Source organism: Peromyscus leucopus, chromosome 18 (genome assembly GCF_004664715.2).
Source record: "Peromyscus leucopus breed LL Stock chromosome 18, UCI_PerLeu_2.1, whole genome shotgun sequence".
Classification (NCBI taxonomy): domain Eukaryota; kingdom Metazoa; phylum Chordata; class Mammalia; order Rodentia; family Cricetidae; genus Peromyscus; species Peromyscus leucopus.
The window spans coordinates 22,062,048-22,088,149 of NC_051078.1; the positions used below are offsets into that span (position 1 = coordinate 22,062,048).

At 37.8% G+C, this 26,102-nt stretch overlaps 1 protein-coding gene across 9 annotated transcripts in view; it reads right to left on the reverse strand.

Annotated features, from left to right (window-relative positions):
* Positions 1–26,102, reverse strand: part of Ppp1r12a (protein phosphatase 1 regulatory subunit 12A) — a 109,324-nt gene that overhangs the window by 58,820 nt on the left and 24,402 nt on the right. For all 9 annotated transcript variants that reach the window (XM_028873035.2, XM_028873032.2, XM_037196782.1 and 6 more), the window contains exon 2: positions 11,420–11,550. In XM_028873035.2, coding sequence (XP_028728868.1) covers positions 11,420–11,550 — 131 coding nt within the window. The remainder of the gene's footprint in view (positions 1–11,419; positions 11,551–26,102) is intronic.

Here is a 26,102-nt window from a genome sequence, read left to right on the forward strand (position 1 = left end):
AGTCTACAGTGGGGAAGGGAAAAACAGACACTCACTTGATACCTTCCCTTACCATCATGCTCCTTCTTTCCCTAGAAGCAAGCACCATCGACAGCACACAAAATCTTCAGTACCTCTGCTATGAATTTATGTGCATATAAACATACATGCACAGCTATTTTTGTAAAACAAAATTAACAAAACTAAGTGAACTGGAATGTAATTCTTCCTGATAACTTAAAACTATACCCACAATATATTAAGGTCATGTCTTTATTTAATACTACCCCTTTAATGAACATGCTTTTAAATGGTCACTTGATATTACCAATCTTTAAAATAATTGTCAACATGGAGATACAGTACCTTGTCTTTGCCTTTTAATCTGTATTCCTAATTACACAGAAAGCTGAAAGTTTCTACTGGTATCTGTACTTCCCCTTTTGTGAAACGTGTTTACATATTTTGTTTGTATGTTTAAGGTAATCAGTAATTTAAAAATTATGTATGAGCTATCTAGTTGGCTACATGCCAGCAATATAATAATAAGCATGGACTTTCCTTCAGAGAGCTTACATTATAGCAAGAGTTAGACACAATTACACACAAATGTAAAACTGTCTGTAATCCCAGAGGCTGAGGCAAGAAGATGGCAAATTCCACCTAGTCTTGGCTACCTAGCAAAACCCTGTCTTAAAGAAATAAACAATATCAGCCGGGCGGTGGTGGCGCACGCCTTTAATCCCAGCACTTGGGAGGCAGAGCCAGGTGGATCTCTGTGAGTTCGAGGCCAGCCTGGGCTACCAAGTGAGTTCCAGGAAAGGCGCAAAGCTACGCAGAGAAACCCTGTCTCGAAAAAGAAAAAAAAAAAAAAAAAAAACCAAGAAATAAACAATATCAACAAAAAGTGAAACTGTGTTTAGTCTTAAAATGATGTGTTATTTAAAGAATAAGACGAATATTCCTTATCCAAAATGTTTGGGACTAGAAGTGTTTTGAATTATCTATTTGGGGTATTTTTTGAATAATTGCATATACCTAATCCAGTATCCTGACAGTGGGCCTTAAGACTAAAGGCTAAACACCAATAACACATAGCCAGCATCACCTTATATAATACCTTTATGTAATTGTGCTTTGACTGGGCCATAATATGAGGTCAGGTGTGAACTTTGCACCCGTGTCACAGGTTTGTTTGTTTGTTTGTTTGTTTGTTTTAAAGAGTATTTTGGATTTTATATTTTCTGATTAGGAATGTTCAACCTCTAGCAAGAAAACTGATTGGAAATCAAGAAAAGATTATCTGATGAATGTGTAATTTCATTTCAACAAAATGAAACACACACATAGCAGAGGGACAATGTATATTCTAGGTAAAAGAGAATAAAAAGTGCCAACGTTGTGTGGCAGGAAGTATTATGTCTCAGGGACCAAAGACATTTTCTTAGAGTAACTGAAAAGACTGACCAGACTCTACGTCTTTAGCACACATAAACACACCTAACACGGAAACAGAAAGGAAAGGAAGACTAGGTACTTGAAGTGGGGCATGTAGCTTTAATGTATGGAACAGAAAACTGAAACTAAGGCAAAAAAGATGTGAGAAACTGTGCTTTGTTTCAAGACAGTATGTCAGTCAATCTGCTAGGCAGACCCCGGAGACTAAGTTCAGAACGCTTCTGCTAGGGTGTTAGAACATAAAGACTGAAAACAAAGCACACACCTCAGAGTAACTGAAGGGTTCGAAGGGTAAGCTTTATGAAGCACAATTTCAAAGAAACACCCATCAAAGCCAAACAAATAAAGCACATAAACATGATAGACGCCATAAGAAATGAAAGAAAGCCAAGTTCTGTCTTCAAATGCCAAAACCTTAAAGTCTATGAATTATGCATTCATGTATTTAGCAGATACCTGATAAAACTATGTAGTATTCTAGACTTGTCATTTATAACTATAAATATTTTAAAAGAACATACAAAATTAAACAGAATCCCATGGCATTAATTTTTATCTATGACTCAAGGTTGGCTGGGCAGAGAAAAGCACTACTCTGTGTTCTTCAGAATGTGAGCTCAGCATTCACCTCTACTATCTGATTGACATTCATGAATTCGACTTTCTCTGGTTAGTTTCAGCATTAACCAGTGATCCTACCCTCCATTTTCTACGGCTTTTGTGCATACTCAAAACCTGGTCCCAGCAAAGCAAAAGTAAGCCAAGGAACAAGGTCATGCAGCATTATTAAGCCAAGCTGTAACATTCTTTGGCAATATGAAAAAAAAAAAAAATCCTTTGAGCTAAAAATACACCTACATCAAAAATGTTATCTTTTAATTGGCAAAGAATACACAGAATTAGAAGGATGACATCTTAGACTTGATGAAACTCAGAATGAACATTATAAAATTCTATTCCAGTTGCTACTGGACCTTTCCCACTGGTACCTCAAGGGAGAGTAACCAAACTGAACTTTCTAAACTTAAATAAACATTAACCATAAAATTCTCCCAATTATAAAGGCAAGAAGGGAGGCACAATCTTGTTTGGGCTGAAAATGCAGACTTGAAAAGCTAGACTATCATGACTCAAATACTAGATGTCACTTCCTACATGGGACTTTTCTGACTTGTTTTCCTCATTTATTAAGTAGACTTATTAATATATAATTCTTCATCAGAATCCAAATTTCAGAGTTCAGAAAAATACAGAATAAGTTACATAGTCACCGATTTGAGGTAGCATTCTATAACTAAACTCATTAATATTTCTGTAAAACAGAAATTTATAATTATGTGGGATTTGAGGTAGCATTCTATAACTAAACTCATTAATATTTCTGTAAAACAGAAATTTATAATTATGTGGGATTTGTGGTCATGTTTTATTGCTCCCCAGGACTACAGCAAACTGTGTTTACCAACTTTCCCTTTCCCTTGGAGTTTCAGTATTTGGGACTGTACATGAGGCAACTACAGGACAGTTCAAATACATTTTTATGTGATTATGAAGACAACTGAAATTATGTTAAAGGATTGAGAATGGTGAAAAGACAGATGGTAAACACGGGGCAAATGTCAGCTATTGTTACCACCACAACTCCCTTTCAGTTTCCCACCCACTTTAACACCTTAGCCAGTGAGTCATTTTTCTTATTACCACTCTGAATCTCACTTCCCTGGTTCTCTTGTCCCCCTAGTCTGTCAGAGACAGTGCAGCTAACAAAACAGACTAAATATGAACCCCAGCAAAGGACAAACTCAGTATGGCACAGAAATCTCTGCATACTGCATCTGATATACTCTCCACAAGCTAGTGTCTTCATGAAAAAGTCCAAAGAAGCCCTATATCAAGACCAGCATTTGCACGGTTAAATTATCCCCCAAACCCCAGTGGATCATAAAACACAATACCTATAAAAACACATTTCCTTCAGCACCAAATAGATAAATTATAATAATTAACTCATCCTATATTGAAGATCAAGCCTTTTCTTTGGATGTTTCTAATATCTGTAAGTCTTCTGTGGTACTTTTGTTACATAAACCATACCTATAATGCTTTAGTTATGTATTCAAAGCAGCTTTTTCAAATTAACAAGCGAAGAAAGCTCTATACATAATCTAGTTTTTTTCCTTCCAATCTTTTAGTTGTCTCACCAATGTCTACTTATGTAGCAGTAGGACTTGCCTTTGAGTCTTTCCCAAGTATTCAACTTAGTTACTATAGCAAAATTTCATTTCTAGCATGTTTCATCTACCTGGGATGATCCAAATACATTACATAATGTAAACAGGCTTTAGTTCGCCAAGAATACATAACTAACTATTGAGAAATCGGCAATCTGAGCATGGGCTCTGCCCTGGAATGTGGTTGATATACAAGCGACATTCAATGAGTGAAAACTGATGTTTCTTTTGTCAGCAGGAATCAACTGCAAATAGCTTCTTGATTAGGGACAGGACCCCATGTCCACTACCCCTCAAGACTGAGACCTCCGTCTGGCTTGAATCTGTATAGTTCTGAGCATGTCTCATGCCCAGGGGTAGTTGGACAACACACACACACATACACACACACTGCCACCGCCACCGCCACCGCCACCGCCACCACCAACAAAAACCCCTCAATGTTATTTTTATTGACGTTTTCCTTTGGCATTTTTTTCTTATTGGCCTTTTGCTTGTTTGATTTTCGTTTCTGTGTGGATTTTTGTTTTTGTTTTGGGATGGAGGGGAAACATAAAGAAGAAGTTATGAAGTTGGGTGATGTCTTAGTCAGGGTTTCTATTGCTGTGAAGAGACACCATGACCATGGCAACTCTTTTAAGGAAAACATTTAATTGGGGCTGGCTTACAGTGTCAGAGGTTTAGCCCATTGACATCATGGTGGAGAGCATGGTGGTGTGCAGGCAGACACGGTGCTAGAGATGGAGCTGAGAGTTCTACATCTTAATCCACAAGTATGAGTCTATGGGAGCCATACCTATTCAAAGCACCACACACACTTCTTACAACAAAGCCACACCCCCTAACAGTGCCACTCCCTATGGGCCAAGCACTCAAACACATGAGTCTATGGGAGTCATACCCACTCAAACCATCACAGGTGGGTAGGGAGCTGGGGAGAATCTAGAAGCTGGAGGAGAAAAATACTATCACAATGTATTGCATAATTTTTAAAAACTGAAATTAAAAATTTAAAAAATACCAATATTGAATTTTAGACAGAGGGAACAAGCAGATCACAAAGGAAGATGTCTAGCTAGTGTAGAGGCTCAGCAAGGAAACCATAACAGGTACACAAGAACCTAGAAAAGGGTCAAAGATAGAGCCAGCAAGTCAGGGTGGTGAATGGCAGACAAATCAGTCTCTTGTAGGTCCGTATCTTTCTACCCTGAACCCAGTCCAGATGCACTGGAGGCTCTGTAAGACTGTGGTCCCCAGCTTAAGGTGACAGCATCCTGTCAGCCACACTGAGAAACAGGTGAAGAGAAGATGACAGTCTAGTGCAGGAACTAGAATAACCCAGCGGGAAGCAAAAGTACCCAGGATCAGAGAATAAAGGAGGCGGTAAAAAGTAGTTAGACAGTGGATATATATTGCTGATGAGCCAACAAAAATCTTGAAGATTTTGGTAGAGTTTATGGATCAAAGTTATAAAGAGGAAAGACCAGACCATAACTAAACTACCACAAACATCTTAAAGTTATATCCTTAAATAGCCACGTCTTCAATGATCAAGTGACAAAGATAATGAAGCTTTTTTCCATGTGCTATAAGTAAGACCATGGAAAATGTTATTGAATGCAATGCTACAAGCCTTTTGAGATATGAAATCTTTAATACTACTTCATAAAAAATACTTTAGTGTACTAATTTATCAGGCTATATTCTATGAAACCATATATGGCTAACCTAATAACATAGGGTTAATTTTTTTATATTAGAAAATTTTATGGCTACTCAAGATAAAAGCATTCCTTAAGCATTTATAGTGGAAGCTTAAAAAGGAAATATAGTAATGAAACTAAAATACAAAGAATCACTTCAACAACTAAAACACTAATTAAATCACTCAAGATATTTTTTTAAATAAACATAGTAATCACTCTGTTTCCCAAGAATTAAAAAAAGGCAACTGCCAAGACTAAAGATATAATTATTGAACTACACAATGTTCACAGGCTAATTAAGTGGATCAGGTAAAACTGACATACACAGCCATATACATGAAACGATCAAAGACTTATTTCTACACCCAAATACGAATGACCTCCAGAACAGCACGTCATTTTTAAAATTAGTGCAGAGGAATATTTGTGACATTTTGTCACTTATCTATAAAAGTAATAAAGACTACTTATTTTCACTAATATTTAGATTTAAAAATCCAATTAGAATATTAATAGGAAAAATGTATAATGGCTATCTATAGGATATAGGAGGAAATTAAGTGGTTAGAATGTGGCATTTTACTTAAAAAAATTAAAATGGAAAAGAATCTAAAACTAAATTTAACCAATGAACCAAATGTACTGTCAACTTGGTAGCATCACCAAGAGCAAAGAAGTATTTCAGCTGGGTAAAGGGTGCATGCCTCTAATCTTGGCTGAGGATGGAGAGTCATTAGTTTGAGGCCAGCCTAAGCTACATGTCAAGTACCAGGCCAGCCCAGATGGTATAATGAAATCCACCTCAAAAACAAGACAAAAAGCCATTCAATGCATTCACAAGAATACCCTAAAGACAGAAAGAAACTACCAAAAACAAACCACTGTTACCAGTAGTGGGCACTCAGTTGAATGTATGTGTAATACATGACAAAGTTCATTAGTAATGGTGTGTTATTTTGATCTTATAATGTCTGGCAATGAAGAAAGGACTAAAGGATAACACCTCTACTGATTATGAATTGAGAAATTACCGATCCAGTAGCAATGTGCATTTTTAGAACACATTACAAAAGAGTAGGGCTTCTTCAAGAATTATGGTATAATTTGTTAACCAAGTAAAGGCAACTGTCACAGGCTGAAGTACATCAAATGTTCAAATGTATGAGCTTCAAAAGATGCTTAACTTGAAAAATAATCAGTCCTTGCTGAAGGTTTCTCATGGGACAACTCATTATGCTAAAAATCAATATGCAAAAACAGTAAACCAAGGAGAGGAAATAATTGGGGCATAAGAAGAAAATGAGGACATCAAAGCCTTCTAATCTGTAGATTATATAGTTCTAAAAATAAAGAGACCCTCAAGACTCCACCAGAAAGCTCTTAGATTTGATTAAAAAAAAAAAAAAAAACAAACTATCACCAGAATAGCAGGATATAAAAATCAACATAAAAACACCAACAATTTAATATATGCCAATAATATTTGAGAAAGAAAGCAGAAACACTTCCACAATTGCCTCCAAAAATTAAATAAATAAAACCCTACAAACAAACAAACAACTCAATAATACTCTGAACTACAATACATTCAACCTAACAAAGGAAGTGAAAGGCGTCTACAATAAAAACTGTATAACAGTCATGAAGGAAACTGAAAAAGATACCAGAAGATGGAAAGAAAAATGATTATGAAAAGAAATCTAATACCAAAAGCAATCCATAGATTCTATACAACTCATCAAAATCCCACAGTTATTTATTATAGGAAAAAAACCCACCTTACTATTCACATAGAAGCACAAAAGACCCTTGACAGTCAAAGTGCTGCTGAGCAAAAGCACAATGCTGTAGGTATCAGCATAACCTGCTGCAAATTCTATTACAGAGCCACAGGAGAGCAAAGCACCAGCACGAAACAGAGACGGAGATCAGAGCTCAGTGGAATGTCTGTAAACACATGTAGCCACCTGACTTTGAGAACACAGCCTCTTCACCAAGCGGTGATGATGGTAAAACTGCATATCCACACATGGAGAATGACACTCTCTTACCCTGTGTAGCGATCAACTGCACATGGATCAAAGACCTAATGCTCTGAACCGTTCAATGGAAACAGCAGAGGCAACACTTAAGAAATGGGAACAGGAAAGATTCTCAACAGGACTCCAGTCTCGCAGGAAACATGACAACAGCTAGCAAATGGATTGTTTTGTTTGTTTGTTTTTCGAGACAGGGTTTCTCTGTGCAGTTTTGGTGCCTGTCCTGGATCTCGCTCTGTAGACCCGGATGGCCTCCAACTCACAGAGATCCACCCGGCTCTCCCTCCCGAGTGCTGGGATTTTATCAAACTAAAAAGCTTCAGTTTAGCAAAGGAAATACTCAAATGAAGGCAGCCTATAGAAGGGGAGAAAAATTTTCCTAGCTTGTATTTCTGACATAATTAGTAGCAAGAACATGCAAGAACTTAAAGAACTAAAAAGGAAATCAAACAACTCAATCAATAAATGAGATAATGAAAGATGACAGTTCTCTAAAGATAAAGTACAAATGCCAGAAAACATTAAAAAATGTTCATTCGCACTACAAGAAATGCACTATCAAAGAAATGTAAATCGAAACTAAACTGAAATTCTGTCTCATCCTAGTTATAATGGCAGTCCCTAAAAAGAAAACTCACCCCAAATCATGGTGAGGATGTGACAAAAGAGACCCATGCTATGCCTGTCGCTGGTCAGAATTTAAACTACTGCAGTCACTATGAAGTCAGAAAAGAACTTTCTCAAAATAAACCTAAAATATATCTACCGTATAACCCTACTACACCACCAACTTCTGGGCATTTGGGCAAAGGAGTCCAAGTCAACTGTGCTACTTAGTTTTATGTCAGCTTGACACAGCTGGGGTCATCTAGAAGAGGGAACTTCAGTTGAGAAAATGCCCCCTCAGACTGGCCTGTAGGCAATTCTGTGGAGCACTTCCTTAATTAGTGATTGACTTGAGAGGGCCAAGCTCAGTGTGGGTAATGCCTGCCCTAGGCAGGTGGTCCTGAGTTATATAAAAAAGTAGGCTAAAGCTGGGTGGTGGTGGCGCACACCTTTAATTCCAGCACTCAGGAGGCAGAGGCAGGTGGATCTTTATGAGTTTGAGGCCAGCTTGGGCTATAGGGTGGGTTCCACGACAGGCTCCAAAGGTACACAGAGAAACCCTGTCTCAAACAAAACAAAACAAAACAAGAAAGCAGGCTAGCAAGCCATGAGTGAGCAAACCTGTAAGTGGTATTCCTTCTCGGCCTCTGTTTCAGTTCCTTTCTCCAGGTTCCCATCCAAAGTTCCTGCCCTGACTTTTCTCAATCATGGACTGGGACCTGAGACTTTAGGCTGAAATAAGCCCTTTCCTCCCCAGGTTGCTTTTGGTCATGGTGTTTTATCACAACAACAAACATCCCAACTAAGACATCATATGGCACATCATTGTTTACTATAGTACTATTTAAAAATAGCTAAATTATGAACCCTACCTAGGTGTCAATCAACAGAGTAGACAAGAAAATGTGATAAGTACCTACAATGAGATTTTTTTCAGCCATAAAAAAGGGGCTCCTGTGAAATATGAAGAAGGTAATTTTCACACTTGACCCATTTTTAATTAAGCTCTTAGATGTGGATGTATAATGCCACAAATCTGGAACTGTGGTAATAATTTGTGGACAAGAGGAGACATGGCTAACAATAAAATCAGTAACTGGGATATTCAGAAGAAAAACGTGAAAGACTGTAAGTCCTTGCTGGTAATATTAAATAGTTTAATAAATCTGAATGAATGAATGAAGCCATTCTTCCAAACAACATACTATTGTATATGATGAATGTCCTTACTGATTAAGTCGTTTTAAATTTTGAATTCTGTTACACATAACTAAAGGTATCACAACTGAATCAGCAGGTTTATGACTCAACTGAATCTATGCAAGGAAATGATACAGAACTGTTATTATTGCCTTTTCAAATTCAAAAGCACGATTTTAAAAAGGAAGCACAAGGATTAGCATCTGAAGAAAGTGGCTGGATTTCATTTTTTCCAGAGGAAACACAAACATAACTATCAGAAGCTAATACACACCAAGGATTTCCTACGTGCCATATACTGTGCTTAATAGGCTACCCTCGTTAAGCCTTACAACAATCCTATGAAATATTAACTCCATTTTATAGAGGAGAAAATTGAAACTTGGAAAAATGAACCTGCCAAATCACAACCCTCAACAGTGGGTAAGGAAGCATTTGTAACCCGTATTAGCTGACTCAAAGCCTAAGTGCTTAAGCTTTAAGTTATCTTTGAAGAACAACTAACAACTATCTCATTTTTTTAATGAAGAGACCTCAGTCCCCTACTAAGCATGAAAAGTAATAAGGACATAAAAAACTACCAAAGCACTATTTTAATTTTGGATAACCAATGCTTTGCAATGGCAAAATAACTTCTCAGCTAGTGCTGAGGAGATAGCTCAAGGCAGTACCAGCCTAGTAACTTTGACCCCAAAACACAAGTTAAAAAAAAAAAAAAATCAGGTGTGGTGACCTGTGACTCTAATCCCAGTGCCAGGGGTGTGGAGCTGGGAAGGTCTCTGCACCTTGGTGGCCAGCCAGCTTCATCTACTCACCGAGTTCCAGACTAGTGAGATACCACACCTCAAAACTCCGGCAGAAAGCATCTGATAACTAGCACCAGAGCTGTCCTCTGTCCTCCACACACACGCCCACATGTTCATGCACATCTGCACTCATGCCAACACCTCACACACATACATCAAGACGTTCCTAGTCTACAGACTAAATACTAACAAGCTCCAGCCTCAGAAAGAAGAAACAAACTTCTAACACATTAGTGCAGTAGTGGCAGACATAAAATACAGATCTTCCAGTTTCTAGGCCAGGTCACTTTTTATTACACTGTGTTGTTTCCCCTTGAAACATACCTATCCAATTCTCATGTACACGGAGAAAAGAGAAAACGCAGTGAGACACACAATGAAGGCTTACTAAAAGTGAATCACAACAGGCCCCTCTTATCTGAAGCTTTTCGTTCTGTAGTTTCAAAGCTGCTGTCTGTCAACTATGGCCTGCAAATAGTTTTTTTTTCCCTTTTTTACTCTCACATTAACTTTTATGAAAGCGTATTAAAAGTGCTTTACTGTAGTAGTAGTTATTGTTCATTTTTTTGTGCTTAAGTTATAATCAGTATTCAGTACTTGATAAACTCTGATATAAGAAAACAGCCGGATGGTGGCGGCGGTGGTGGCGCACGCCTTTAATCCCAGCACTCGGGAGGCAGAGGCAGGTGGATCTCTGTGAGTTCGAGGCCAGCCTGGTCTACAGAGTAAGATCCAGGAAAGGCACAAAGCTATACAGAGAAACCCTGTCTCAACCACCCCCCCCCCCAAAAAAAAGAAGTAAAAAAAAAGAAGAAGAAAATAATTATACAATGGTATGCACAGTAATAAAAACTAATTTAAGGAAAACATTTTGAATGTATTTATATTCCCATATTAAATATTTGAACAAAGTACTCATCCATAAAAGGCGGTTGGGAATACAGTGACTCTCACTAAACATTCTACAAGATGTAAATCCAGAAAATGATCTTCAGCAAAGCTAATGAAGTAAACTGGAGAATTATGCATCATTCTCCCTCCAGCGATGTACCTCAGTTAAGAACAGTTCCTTCTGACAAGTCATGATTACTCAGGAGTAGACAAGACTGCTAAATACTAACCCTACATCATTCAGCCAGACTATAGCTATCCTCAAAAAACAAAACAAAACAAAACAAAAAAACAAATGGAAAATGTACATATTACTGATTTTAATACAAAATTCAGAAGGCCTTAGCAGTGAGAAACTCAGTATCCGGATGCCCAAGAATTGCTTGTTTTCTTTCCTGGGAAGAATTTTTAGGAATTAAAGTAATAGGGTTAATCATTTACAAGGATTTTTATAGAAACTGTTTTTAATATTAGCATAAAACTAAAACACAGAACTGGCTTACTCTGCAATATCAAGATATCCACAGGAAGCGGCTGCATGGAGTGGTATCCAGCCTTCATTGTCAGGTTGATTGATATTTGCTCCATTTTCTACCAGAAACTTCACCATATCAACATTGTCATCAATGCAAGCCTGAAAACAAAACAGAAAGCATGACTAGAAAAAAAGTGACTCAACAGTCTGAAAAACATGTTAATAGAATAAAATGCCTGCTTATATATCTTTAAATATATCCTCCGTAAATTAATCTGTAACAATCATGATTGGATAGCCACCAAACAGTACAATGACACTAACTAGACTCTTCAGAACCCTCCCTTAAATACATGTAATAGTACTGCATGCGGCTTCTCTTTATGCCACGTAGTAAAACCAACACAACTCACTAAAATGTAACAAAACAAACAAACAAAATCAAGCCACACACTCTGGCACACACCTGCAGTCCCAGCATCGGAAAGACAGAGGTAGGTGGATGCCGACAAGTTTGAGGTCAGCCTGGTTTACACAGTAAGTTCCAAGACAGCCAGGGTTACATAGCATGGGCCTGCCTCCACAAAACAAACGACAGATCTACTTAACAATCAACATATTCTAGTTCAGTACTAATACCTTTACGATAGCAGTGATTTCCAGAAGGTGGTCTAGTGGGAGACTAGGGAGTGGGAAGGATCCAAGAGCCTTTTAGGAAATTACCAAAATATTTTCAAAATAACATCAAAATACACTTTATGACAAGTATGCTTGGAAGTGCAAAATCAATAGTGATAAAAATAGATCTGTTTTAGGCACAAATCCAGGCAGTGGTGAATAAAACAACTCTAGTAACAGTCACTGTACTGACCACTATGCACTCGGGACACTTTTTTAAAGTTGTTTTTAATTATAAGTGCCCTTGATAAAGCAGTGAAAAAAATGTAGATTGTACCAAATCTCAACTCTTGAATCCATGTTTGTCTAATACTCTAGGGAGTAAAGTAGGAAGTATATATTAAAGCACTTTCCTGGACATGACAGGTATCTTGAGAAGCATTTATACAAATGGCTTATTACAACTAGCTACTTTCCCAATGAGTATTACTTTCCCCTAAAGGACAAGCTACAGTGAATATATGGTGAATTTGATTTCTGGAAATACATTTTCTTGAAAATGAACAAAATCAGTCTATCACTTCAAGAACAGCAATTAACATCAATATTAGACATACAACTAAACATCACCAATGTGAAATTCAAGTTTTTAAAAGAAAATGGTTTTAATTTGAAAATATTCTTTATATAGTACGAGAAAAAATGAAATCAATGTATCATTAGTACATGCATGTGGGTGCGCACACATGCACGTGTGTGGCGGTCAGAGAGTAATTGTGAGGAGTCAGTTCTTTCCTCCCACCTCTACACGGGCTCCAGATAGACCTCAGACCACAAGTCTTGTAGAACAAGCACCTTACTTGCTGTGATAGCTCATGGGCCAAAAACAAATTATTTCTAAGTTACCATAATTTTATTTGATATTTTAAATCCTCATTTCTAACATGTGACTCTGTAAATATTAATGTAACCTGTAAGAATTCACTGACTCTTCACAACTTAAGAGTAAATAAGGCAGCCTGGAGAGGGGGCTGGAAAGGTGGCTCAGAGGTTAAGAGGACTCTTGCTGTTCTTTCTCACTGAGCAACCAGGCTCAGTTATCAATACCCACATATGGTGACTGACAACTGCCTGAAACATAATCCCTCACCGGAGAACTGAGAGGTTAAAAAAAAAAAAAAAAAATACGTAACCAGTTCTCAATCAAAGCATCTGCTGATACTTAGGAAAAGAAAATATTTTCTAAGAAGGAAAACAACGAAGAAAAGATTCTAATGGCAAAAGATGATCTGAAACTGAGAGATAAAACACAAAGCCCTTCTTTTCTGTGATATTTATAGTAAACTTCTTATATTATAGTTTTTGTTGACATTTCATTTAACATAATTTCATAGTTGGTTTATGCTCAAAATAACCAGCTAAAGCATATACATCCTGTATTTTACCATGAGATTTTTTTTTTCCCCACAGTGTTCTGAGCAAAACCATGGGGTTTCAGTGCCCCTAATGCTGGTATCTAATATTTAATCCCTTGAGATTTTATCTGTTGATACAGAAAGTAGAGAACATCATTACCAAAAATAAAACTGCATCAGGGTATCACTAAGCTCTTAGGTTGGATACTCACCTCCTCTAATGGGTTGTAATTTTTAACAGTGCACCCCCCAAATTAAATGTCATTTTGTTGTTGTGCTGTTTAAGTAACATGTCAAATGACTTAAATAGGATGCAGTTAGCAGAAGTTTAGAGAATTTTTTACTTCATCAATCCAAGCTGAGACGTGACTATTATGAATAGTCCACTCAACATTCAAAGTCCAAGTCTGCAACCACCAGCAAATTGCACCTATGATTAGAAGATAGTACACCATTGTCCAGAGTTGTGGAATTGCACTCTCAGCATATCAGACAAGGCCCCTCATGCAGCTGAGAAAACTCAAATTTACATGAATTCTTTAGACACTGGCACACCCTCAAGTTCACCAAGGCTCCAAAGAGGAGGCCAACAGTCAGTGACAGCATACTATCTGCTTTTGGGTAGCCAATGATTCCAACAGTAGCCACCAGTGTTACACAGCCAAAGACAAAATAATGCAAAGGCACTCACTAGTGGGCCAATGAGCTGTTACATAGGTCTCTCTCCTTAAAGGAGACCACACCAGGCCTGCATTCCAAGTCTTAGAGTGTCTCTTTTGAAGGTCTGTGCTTGTGGCGCAGGGTATACAAACCATATAGTGAAGTATAGCAGTGAGGATGAACCCCTCTCTCTGTGTCTGTGTGTTATAGTATATGCTCGGGTACCCCAAAAAAGAGCTTCACAAAGATCATTTCAATCTAACTAAAAGCAGTTTGGGGATGACTGATGTCAGAAATAACGAACTAGTCTTAGATGGAAGAACTGCATAAATGTCTGATTTCACGAGTGTTTAAATGTCCACTTTTAATTACCTAACTACTCTGTGTGTATGCACATCTGCAGAGCCCAGAAAAGGGTGCCGGCTCCCTCGGGGCTGGAGTCCTAAACTGTTGTGAGATACCTAATAAGGGTGCTGGAAAACTCTAGTTCTTCGCAAGAGCAGCAAACACCCCTCACTCTTGAGCAATCTCTCCAGCTCCTAAGCAATTACAACAAATTAGTTTCACAGATTCTTTTGAGGTGGGGTGGGATGAGTCGGTGGTATTGGGAACTGACTGCAGGGTCTTATCCATCCTACGCAAACACTGAGCTCCAAGCACCAGGAAATGTCAGCCTGTTGGTAAGATCTTTTCTGGTTTCCATATAAAAACCACAAACTCCTGCTCTACCATTTTTCTCTGTGTCACTTATTCCACAACACATTACATATTTTTGCTTAATTGCTTACCACCTATTTATCTTACTGCTAACACGAAGGTTTGATAAAAAGGTATTTTTTTTTGTAACCCAGTACTTTATGGTATTTGGCGCGTGAAAGGATGCAGAGTGCAGACTTTCAAAGACTTAAAAGGATTTAGCATATGAAGAAGTGACATGAGCAGAAAACACTAGTCCGGACACTAACACAGTTGTCTCTGGTTTTCTACACACAACACACTGCGTTTCCACGGATGTCCCCGGGTCAATGTATTTCTCACCTCTCTGTGGTCTCTACAGAGGCAATTATACTAAGTCATTTAATGAGCATTTGCTGTATAATAAAACCGATTCTGCTTTACTTTCTACAGATCAAGAGAACTGCCGCCAGCAGCATTTCTCCGGAGAAGGAAATTACAAGGGCAGAGGAAACGGCTCCACCGGGGAAGTGCCTGCCACACAAGCGTGAGAACCTGAGTTTGGATCCTCCGAACTTGTGGGAAGCCAGGCTCAGAGGCATGCACCTGAAGCTCAGTGCCAGGCCAATGGAGGCAGGAAGATTCCAGAGGTTTAAACTGATGAGCTCCAGAGAAAACACCTGACATCAACCTCTGGCTTCAACACGAACCCACCCACCCACCCATCCACCATCATTTGTCACATTGGTATCTTAGTATTTCAAGTCGAGGGAAGAAGCTAATATTTACATACCACTAAAATTCCCTATCATGTTAAGTTTCATACATATCTGTGACTCCCCTCTCTGTACCAATTTATAAGCCATGGAGGGGTCCAAAGTACTTAGAACATATTCTGTACACAAGAGATCATAAATTAATATGTAGCAGTTATTATTAATTTAAACCTGTGGTCATTTGTGGTCAGTGGTTAAAGGTAAAAATGTTAAAAGGGATTTGAGAACCACAGCTATGTAATATCAAAACAAAGAAGCGATGCAAAACTTTACTGTGTTAGGAAGTACTTTACAGACTGTTATTTAAAAAGAAATAATACCTCATGTTGACTTATTGAAGATATTTCTAAACATAATAATCATTTTCCTTAAAGAAAAAAAAACTGAATTCTCTTCACTTTTCAACCTTTGGTAATTCCCATAGGCTCCAAGACAATATTCTAATTATCACCAATAAAAAATATAAAACTACTCAACCACTGTTTATAATACAAACCCAATTACGGTTTTCAAGACAAATCAATCAAAGAGGAAACGGCTCTTTATAAAAGGATCCACTCTGCTCCTGCAGTAACAGTGGCACACTGTAACAGCAGCGAGAAACAGAAGAAAACAATGTAGGATTCAAGGTGCCATCTGAAAATGTACAGAATTTTAAAGTGAAGGAATGCCATGATCCTATCAGGATCTCAAAATGATCACCATAAGCAATGTGGAGAGGGGCGGCTATCTTCATCCTTTAATTCTAGGTACGGGCAGCAAGAGCAAATGACAAGAGTGGAACTCTACTAAGAAAATTTAAGTAACTTAAAGAAAAAAAAAAAAAACAAGGTCACATTTTGTAGTGTTGGCTGGCCTGAAACTTCCTACATAGAAGCGGCCGACCTAAACTCAGGACCCCCTGCCTCTGCCTCCTGGGACTAAAGGCTAATGTCGAAACTTGGAGCAGCTGTAAGGTCTAATGACAAATTAAGGGTAAGGGCAAGGAAGAGCCACTTATGGGAATGAAAACTAGAGTGTCAAGGCGCAGACAGAGGCGGAAACGTGATTTTATTCATCCTGAATAAGTGAGCTTAGGCAGCTTTCAGCTTTGGCAATAATATTTCGGAAATCATCTACACTGAGGTAATTATTTAAAATAATGCGATGGGGGGGTGAAATGACATAATTATATCTCCAAACAAACAAAATAATGGTACCTGAAATCATTGAAGAATGAAGGGAAGCGATTGTAAAATCATAAATAGGGAAGTATTCTGTGGAATAATCCTTCTGCTCACTGTGAATATATATTACTTTCATTGGCTAATGAAGAGCTGACTGGCTCATGGCTGGGCAGGATTTTTGGGGCAGAGAGAGTGCTGGGAAGAAGTGGAGTCTGAGGAGTCAAGAGAAGAACCCATGAGAGCCAGAGCAAGCAGGATGGGCAGTACTTAGATGAGCTAAATGAGCCTCGGGGCAGCACACAGATGAAGAGAAATGGGTTACTTTAAGTTATAAGAGCTAGTTAGTAACACGCCTAAGCCATTGGGTGAGCATTTATAAATAATAATAAGCCTGTGCGCTTATTTGGGAATGGGCTGGCGGGACAGAAAAGTCCGCCAATAGAAGTAAATTATGATCAGCATACCCTGCTTAGAATAAAAACATCTATAGCATTTTATTCAATTAACAAAGCAAAATATGTTTTAAATAAACATAAAAAAATAACTGGGTAACAAATCCTTGTGTAGAAAAAAAACATGAAATAGAACATGGTAAAGATAAACGCGAGCAGAATCCAGAATAATCTTAGTTGCCTTCTTTTGAAAATTTTTAGGGGAAAAAGGGATTTATTTTTAAAGTTTCTTCATTTGATAAAGGCTACTTGAAAAGAAATAGCAATTAGGAGGTATCTACAGTAAACTGCCATTTTAAAATATGTATACATTAAACTCAATATAATGCACAAAATAGCACAAATATATAAAGCTAAATCTTAGTTCATAAGGTGTAATGTTTTACTCTTAGTGCTAAATTCACTTCCACAAACTTGTATCTGCATCCCAAATTCACAGTGTGAATTGTTCAAACTGTTCTCCTAAGCATTTATAAACTACACATAAACGGGCAAGGCATTCTCATAAAATGTTGTCTAGAAGAATCAACAGTTAACCCACGCAGCACATGAAGAGACACATGACTTGAGACTTCAAATACTTGACTAAATTTGGTCAGTTACTGAGCCATACAAGGTAAGAAACAGAATGAATCAAATATGTTTCTAAAATCTTAACAGACATGGCTTAAATTTTTACTGAAAGCACATCCAGAGCAATATCAAGAGTAAATGGCTACTGGAGACATCCTCTCATCTTGGATTCCAGGCAGCACATTAACTTGAGCTGCAGACTTCCTCAACAAACTGGTTCAAGTACATAAAAGTTATGTTTTCATTGTCTCACATGTGTGTTTGAAAAAAACTGTGAAACCTACATAAAGGGGCTACCAAAAAAAGGCTCAAAGCAGAGTCCAAGATTTAAAGACAAAATTTGTATTGACCCTGTTTAGCTTCGATAATCACTAAACTGTATTCCTAAAATAGGTCAAAACCAATGTGTTTAGCAACTAGATAGTTTCATAGAGTAAAATCACAAAAACACAAATATTACAAAAAATAGTATTTAAAATAAGTTCTAGTACTATTTGACTCCTTTTCAAAGTATTTGTGTTAAAAGCACACTCTAGAGGCAGACTGGGAGTCATCTCCTTGGGGGACTGCTCAGTTGCTGGGATAGAGCATCTGGAAAATGAAGGGAATACCAGTATCTAGCAACCCAGAAGTTTATTATGAGAGGCACACGAATGAACAGCAGAAAGCAGTACCCACCCAATGGTCAAGCTACTATTTTTCTATAACTACACACTCAGGTGCTAAACCCTTCCCACTTAATTTTTTTTCATTTTTAATATTTTTAATCTAAGAATAAGCATTTTCTTTCTTTACATTATAAAACAATGTTAAATGGTGAAAAACTGTCAAATATTTATTTCTTTTAGTACCACTGTGGTAAAAGTCCCACCTATAAATGACTTCTAAGTGGATGATGAAGTTTTAAATGATGCATTATGAGTTATCTTAGGGATTCCAAACCTTCTTCAAACAGCCCCCATGAGCTTAGTCATGCAAATTAGATAAGACGCAAAAAGCAGAGCAACTGGAAAACAGTAGTTGCATATGAACGTAATTATAGCAATTTAGCGTGAAATTTTAATTACCGGCAATAATTAAAATGCTTATGCTTAATCATTAGTACCAGTTATTGGCATGTAAAAGACAATGTGAAACATAAACTCTGCATGACTCTTATAAGGAACAAAGTTCTACTGATAGAAACAACAATCTGTGGACACACCAGGAAACAGTCCATATACTCATGTGACACACATGTTGAGATGCCAGTCTGTTCTAAGAGGAACTGAAATGTCAGTGTCAAAATAATGGTTTCATTCTATTTTAAAGTGAGCAACACATTTCAAAAGAGGAATTGTAAGTGTGTGTTAGCTAATAAGGACTCCAGGCAGTACTCTTATGCTAAGTAACAAGCACCATGGTACTGCACTAAGGATTGCCAAATAAATAAGCATGAGAATCCAGAGGCCATCTACTATACCTACTTATGAAAGCAAGGAGGACTTCCACACTGCAAAAGTTGAAGCTTTCTACTGTCCCACCATTTAGGCAGATGTATGGTGCACGAAGTCTGCCCTTTCAAAGGCATACATCCAAATGGTCAAATGACCAGAACAGTCCAAAAGAGATTCAACATCATTATTAATCCAGAAGGAACCCCTTGTTTCAGAAAAGGAAAAGCCCAGCTTATATCTGTGCTAATACATATATAGTGTCTTTTCTTTGACAATTATATATATGTATTAGTTGAATGAACTAGAGATGGGCAAATACAGACAATTAAAAATAATAAACATGACAAAACTATTTCACAACAACTTAAATTTCTACGGGGACAGTTTGATTTAAGCACTGCTCAAACACTCACTCAAGACTAAGTACAAGAACACTCCAAATGAAAACAAGCATCCAAAGATCAAAACTAAGAACAAGAACACACAACTGAAAACAAGCATCCAAAGATCAAAACTAAGAACAAGAACACACAACTGAAAACAAGCATCCAAAGATCACAACACTCAAATCCACTTACAGTTTTCTTCCCTTTATTGATAAAGATCTACAAAGTAGAAGTAAACCTAAAATTGTAGAGGCTACACTTTCATTTAGAGATTTAGAAAGAACATTTCTTCTGAAGTTTACAATTCCGAGAACTATGAAATGACTCCAACTTCAACATCACTCTCCTACTAATAATTTCTACTAATGCCCACTCTGTGCAATCGATCAAGCCAGGTATTTTGTAGAGCTCAAGACCAGCACTAGAGGGCACATTCTCCTTGATTTCCTTCGCATGGTGGCTGCTCCATAAGTACAGAATAAATATGAGACGTGAATCAAAACACTAATCTCCTTAATAAGTAGGCGGCACTAAAGACATGGTGTATAAATACATACATAAAATTATGTTTTGTACTATATGAGGCATGCTATCTTATTACAGCTTCATATATTTACAGTTTTTACTCTCAACTATGGTTCCTGAAAAACAAAAACTGCCTATACATTACATAGTACATAAAATGTTATTTCAGTGATATGCATGACAAGGGACTAAAAATCACTTACCTCAGTCTTCAAGATATACTTTTTTTTTTTTTTTTTTTTTTTTTTTTGGTTTTTCGAGACAGGGTTTCTCTGTGTAGCTTTGCGCCTTTCCTGGAACTCACTTGGTAGCCCAGGCTGGCCTCGAACTCACAGAGATCCGCCTGGCTCTGCCTCCCGAGTGCTGGGATTAAAGGCATGCGCCACCACCGCCCGGCAAGATATACATTTTTAATTAAGAAAAAAGAAAAGATTTAAAAAACTACTGTGTAATTTATGAAAAATAAGAGAAAAGTCAACATGAGACTAGAGACAAGTTATAAAGCAAACTTCTGGAACAAAATAAATCTTACACCAGGTCTTAGTACTATTGGAGCTCTGGAGAAAGGAAGCAACTACAAGCAGCTATTTCTTCATAAGTCTGAGTTTAGCACTGATGATTACAATCTCAGATACAAGAGGTTAGTAAATCAATTTACCAATGAGAAAACGGCGTTAGTTTTAGGGGAGGAAATAAAACTGTCTACTATTTTATCCATGCAAATGAAGAGAAAAACCAAACAGGCTACAGAAGAATATGTATACAGTGGGTCTGGTGACACAGGTCCCATCTACTTGGGAGGCTGAGGCAAGAGTACCCTAAGTTCAAGGCCAATGTAGGATACAGAGTGTGTTCTAGACCAGGCTGGGTAAGCTATGAAAGCCTGTCTCAAGGCCAATGTGGGATACAGAGTGTGTTCTAGACCAGGCTGGGTAAGCTATGAAAGCCTGTCTCAGAAAGAGGGCTGGGAATATAGTCTAGCATTCATTAAGCCCTGAGTTCAATTCTTAGCACAGCTCAAAATTACACATAAAGATGCAATTCTTGCCACTGATCTTACAAATGAAACTAAGTCTGAATACATACCAAATAATTAATGAACAGACATCTTTAAGTCACTGCGTTGTTTTGTCAAAGTGTCTTCTAGTGAGGACATTAAAGTTCTTACAGCTTTCTAAAACAAACAGATCATAACATCTAATAGCTCCTACTAAATTAATTAATTTAATATTAATTATTAAACTCTTCAATGTTTAACAAGTCAGGTAGCCATAGAGAACATGGTTTCTCCACCAATTCAACAGTTATTGAGTGCCCAGTGTTGGCTGCTAGGAATACAACAGTGAAGAACACAGACTAGATTTCTGCACTCACAGACTTCATCGTCCAACAAGAAGAAACATAATTAAACTTAAATAAAAAGAGCTATTGTAAGTTGTAGGAAACTAAAGTACTAACCTAAATTTGGGGGCATAGGTATGGGGGAAAAAAATCTCTCAGAATGGTTCCATTTGAAGGAGTTTTTAAACCTAGTCTGTGAAATAGAATCTCACTAGACTTTTAACACGGCTGCCCATGGTAGCTGATACAGAGAAACAAGGCACAAACAGCACATTTAAAACATACTCAGAGAAGCTTATGTCACAGAACAAACTGACAATCTCCAAAATGGAAACAACAAATAACAACAGAGGCTGGAGAGATGGCTCAGTGCTTAAGAGCAGTGACTGCTCTTTCAGGCAATGCAGGTTCAATTCCCCCACATGACGGGAACCCACATGGCGGCTCCCAACTGGCTGTCATTCCAGTTCCAGGGAATTCTATGCCCTCTCTGCGCCTCCTTGGCCACCAAGACACATACACACACACACACACACACACACACACACACACACACACCACACACACACACACACACACACACACACACACACACACACACACACAGTGCATGGACACACATCTATCCCACAATACCCATGCAGATAAAAACAACAACAAAAAGAATCAGAACCAGAAGCATTACCCTGAAGAGAAGGAAATAAACAGACCAAGTGTAGTGTTCTATGCAAACAAAGACAATGGGGAAAAACTAAACAAAACCTGTAAGGAGGTTAAGTGCTTCCTAGCAATGAGGGCAAAGTTGAGGGCACACTTCATTGAACCTGCCTCCTAAATAAACACCAACCTTTCTATACCATTTCAGGATGCTAGAAACTGTTCTAAGTGCTTCACGTACATTAACTACATTATCTTCATAGCAACCCAATATTTAACAACTATTATCATATCATCATTTAATAGCTGATAACTAGCAAGACTGGGTTTATAACTCACAAGTCTGGTTCTACTACTTGTGTCTCTAACCAACATGCTATACAACTGACTAAACAGTAACTGCAGCACAAGGTACAATAATATCCCAAAATAGGTGGTCCTAGCTACTATCAAAATTTCAAATGCATATGCCCTGGCTTGTCAATGCAACTTCACTCTAGAAACTTACTCTGTAGATATGCTCACAAAATTATCCATGAAAAGCTGGTAAGTTTAACTACCTTTTAGTAATTAATTCACAGACTGTCACAGCTGCTGTCAACTTGATACAGACCTAAACAAACTGGGAAGAGAATATCAATTGAGAATTACTTCCATCCAAATGGCCTGCAGGGATTGTCTTGGTTGCTAATTGATATGGGAGGACCACACGAGCAGTCCACTATGAGCAGGACCATTCCTAGACACAGAACATAGGAAAAATGTAGCCGAGAAAGCCAGGAACAGCACTCCTCCAAGGACTTTGCTTCAGTTCCTACTTCCAGGTCCCTGTCTTGGTTCTCCTCAAAACAAAGACTGTGTTCTGTAAGGCAAAGAAACCCTTTCCTCCCCAAGTCTCCCTTTCATGATATTTATCACAGCCAATAGAGAATCAAACTAGAAGATAACCTAATTTTCATCAAGGAAGAACTAATTTATGGAATAATACGGAATACATTTATGGATATTTTACCAAGTGAAAAGCATTAAGTGTAAACATGATTAAAGTTTCTAACTAGTGTTAAAAATAAAAGCAAAGTCATCAATACATATTTATATACAAACTTTTCACATCATAAATTATGCCTGAAAAAATACCAATTACAGTAGGACATGGCTGGAGCAACTGTCAGCCACATAAGCTGGTACAACTTTCATAGGAAGGAAAGGCTTTTATGGTAATATAATGAGGTGCCTCTTCTATTTTCCTCAGCAACTTAAATGTTCCTCACTCAAGTGAGCCAGTGACCCCAACACACAAAGAACCATGGAGAAAAGCCTATGTGGTGGCGCATAAACCTAGATCCTTGGGAGACAGAGGCAAGAAAAATCACTGGCTACACAGTGAGTCTGAAGTCAACTTGGGCTACACAGACTGTCTCAAAAATTCAAAGATGAACTGGAAAACTAAATATCCCGTGTTTCTGCTGATTTATCTTCCTTGTACTATTTGCTTACCATTTAGTACAATTCTATACTAAGTCTAACTTATATCTAAGAGTTCTTGAGTCTGGAAGACCAAGGCATGGGCAGATTCAGTAATTGGTGAGGATCCAGTGTCTGGCATTTTTCTAGCTATACCCTCACATTTTGGGAGGACAGACAAGCCCCTGTGGAACTCTTTTGTGGTTACAATTTGTCCTATTACAACGTTTCCTTAGTATATCTTAGAAAATAGCAAGGCCTTAAAACATAGGCCTGTAATTCTCTCACTTGGGAGATGGAGGCAAAGTCATCCTCTGCTACGTAGCAAGTCTGAAACCGGTCTGGACTTCACGTGACCTTGGCACAGTAAGAAAAAAAAAGTTACAAAGCACACCAAAAGGGTTTCTATAGAAAGGTTCTGAAATGTTTTCTAACTGACTGACAGCAATTACAGATAATCAATATTTAATGGGAATCACCATTGCATTTTGGCACCAATCACAGAATCCAGATCAATGCTAAAAAATGGCTAAGCTTTGCTTATAATAAGCTTGGCCCATCACACATAAAAATACCTAGAAATGAATTTAGAAACCCCACTCTCCAGAAGCTTATCTGTATTGCTATGTAGTGAATGATCTTAACATTGTAATGTCAACTCCAAATCTCTGAGACACTAATAATCAATAATGTGAATTAAAATTCAATGAGAAAAACTGCATACAAATTTTATAAACCACTGACCACACATCCAATGATTAAGTAAAATTACACAATTTGCATATTTGGGAAGAATTCTCCCATTCAAAGGTTTAGTATGTGCACAGGTTTCTCCCATAGAAAGTCAGACATTACAAAATTCTGCTAAGATAACTAAAGTTCTTAGACGAAACAAATCCCATGCTAAAAACACAACAAAAGCACATCCTTAGCACATCCTGTTAAGGTCTGGCTATGGCCTGAGTATCTTCCTCACGATTTCTTGTTGGGGACTGGTCCTCAGAATGGCAGTGCCTTTTAACAAGGTGTGATGGCTGCAGTCACTGCCCTCCAAAAAGATTAAGGTCATTCTCTCTCCTACAAACTCCCCTAATTGGAAGTTCAAGAGAGAAAACAGTTGAAAGGGGGGGGGGGAATCTGCTACCAAGAACTTCCAATCTTTTCGATCCTAAGACTGAATGTAATTTAGAACTTGGTAACTTCTTAGAGGAAGTCAAAGGATGTACATTCTTGGGCTTCACTAGGTAATGGTTAAGACACTGGCATACCGTCCAAATTGCTCAATGTCACCTTCTCTCAGACCTCAGCATTTATTTTAACATCTTCTCCAGCTTGTGTAAACATTGCTGAGATCAAATGACTGTTTTCTATGCCATCATGAACATAGCTGTCCGAACACACTTCACTTTTTGACTCGTAATTATTTACTCGTATCTGCTGTTTCTCTATTCCTTTCCTCCCGCGTCAGTCTCTCCTACACTACGAACCCCGATCTCAAGGGCCCACCTTAGCTGTCCCTGTACCGACAGTATCTAGAACACATTAGAACACAGTCAGACTGACTAGGAGGAGCCTGTAGAGCGATGCAGCCTCACCAGCAGGACTCAATGTACAAGCTGGCAATCTTTGCTACTCATAGCTCACCATGATCCCAGAAATTATTCATGTGTGTGTGTCACAGACTGACTTACTATGAGAGATGGGTTGATTAGAAAGCCTTTAATGTTAAATGAGAGAAAATAAACTTCCCTTTTCTTAAATGGAACTGTAAACCAACACTAAGACTTTTCAACAAAATATTAAGCTGTCTTAGAGTTAAAGGTATAATTAAATGATACTAATAATCACTCAGAAAAATCATACCTACTAAGGGAAGATTATAATTCTGCTAGATCCGAGTAAGAAGCAGTAAAGTTGAAAGAAGTTATCCAACAGTATGCTGGCTCTGCTTCTGAATGCCACATCCTTTTCATGTGTCCTCTATTCAGACTGCAGCAATACCACGACAGAAAGACTCCTAAGCAGCAATTTCTATTTTCAGTTTCGACAGCACTGTACCATCAACAAATTCTGTATTTCCTAGGTGTGACACAAACAGATAGAGCATATCCCCTTTGTTTACTGTAAGACAAAATAACCAGAATTGTGCTGCAATTCTATTTTTTAAAATCAAATTATATAACCAATGCCATGGAACATTTGTTAATGTTAGTTCTAGCATAAAAACACCACCACAAAAGGAATTCCTTCCTAAGTAAGATGACTACTAATGCAGCACACAAGGTTCTTAGTAATTCGGCTACTGTGGTAATAAAGGCAGCCAAGAACAGTGAAGACAAAGGAAAAGCCAGCCTGCATTTTTTTTTTTTTTCTTTTTGGAATGGTGCCTTGCATTTTACTGAAAGTCTGAAAGCTGAGTCTTGACCATATAAGGTTCTGGGATTCCCAAGGAAGAAAAAGCAGAGGGTTAAAGTCAAACTTAAAAACCTTGACATTCAAGAGCACAGGTACTGGATTACCATGAAAGAGTTCACATATTTTATTCTGGGATTTCTGACAATTTCACA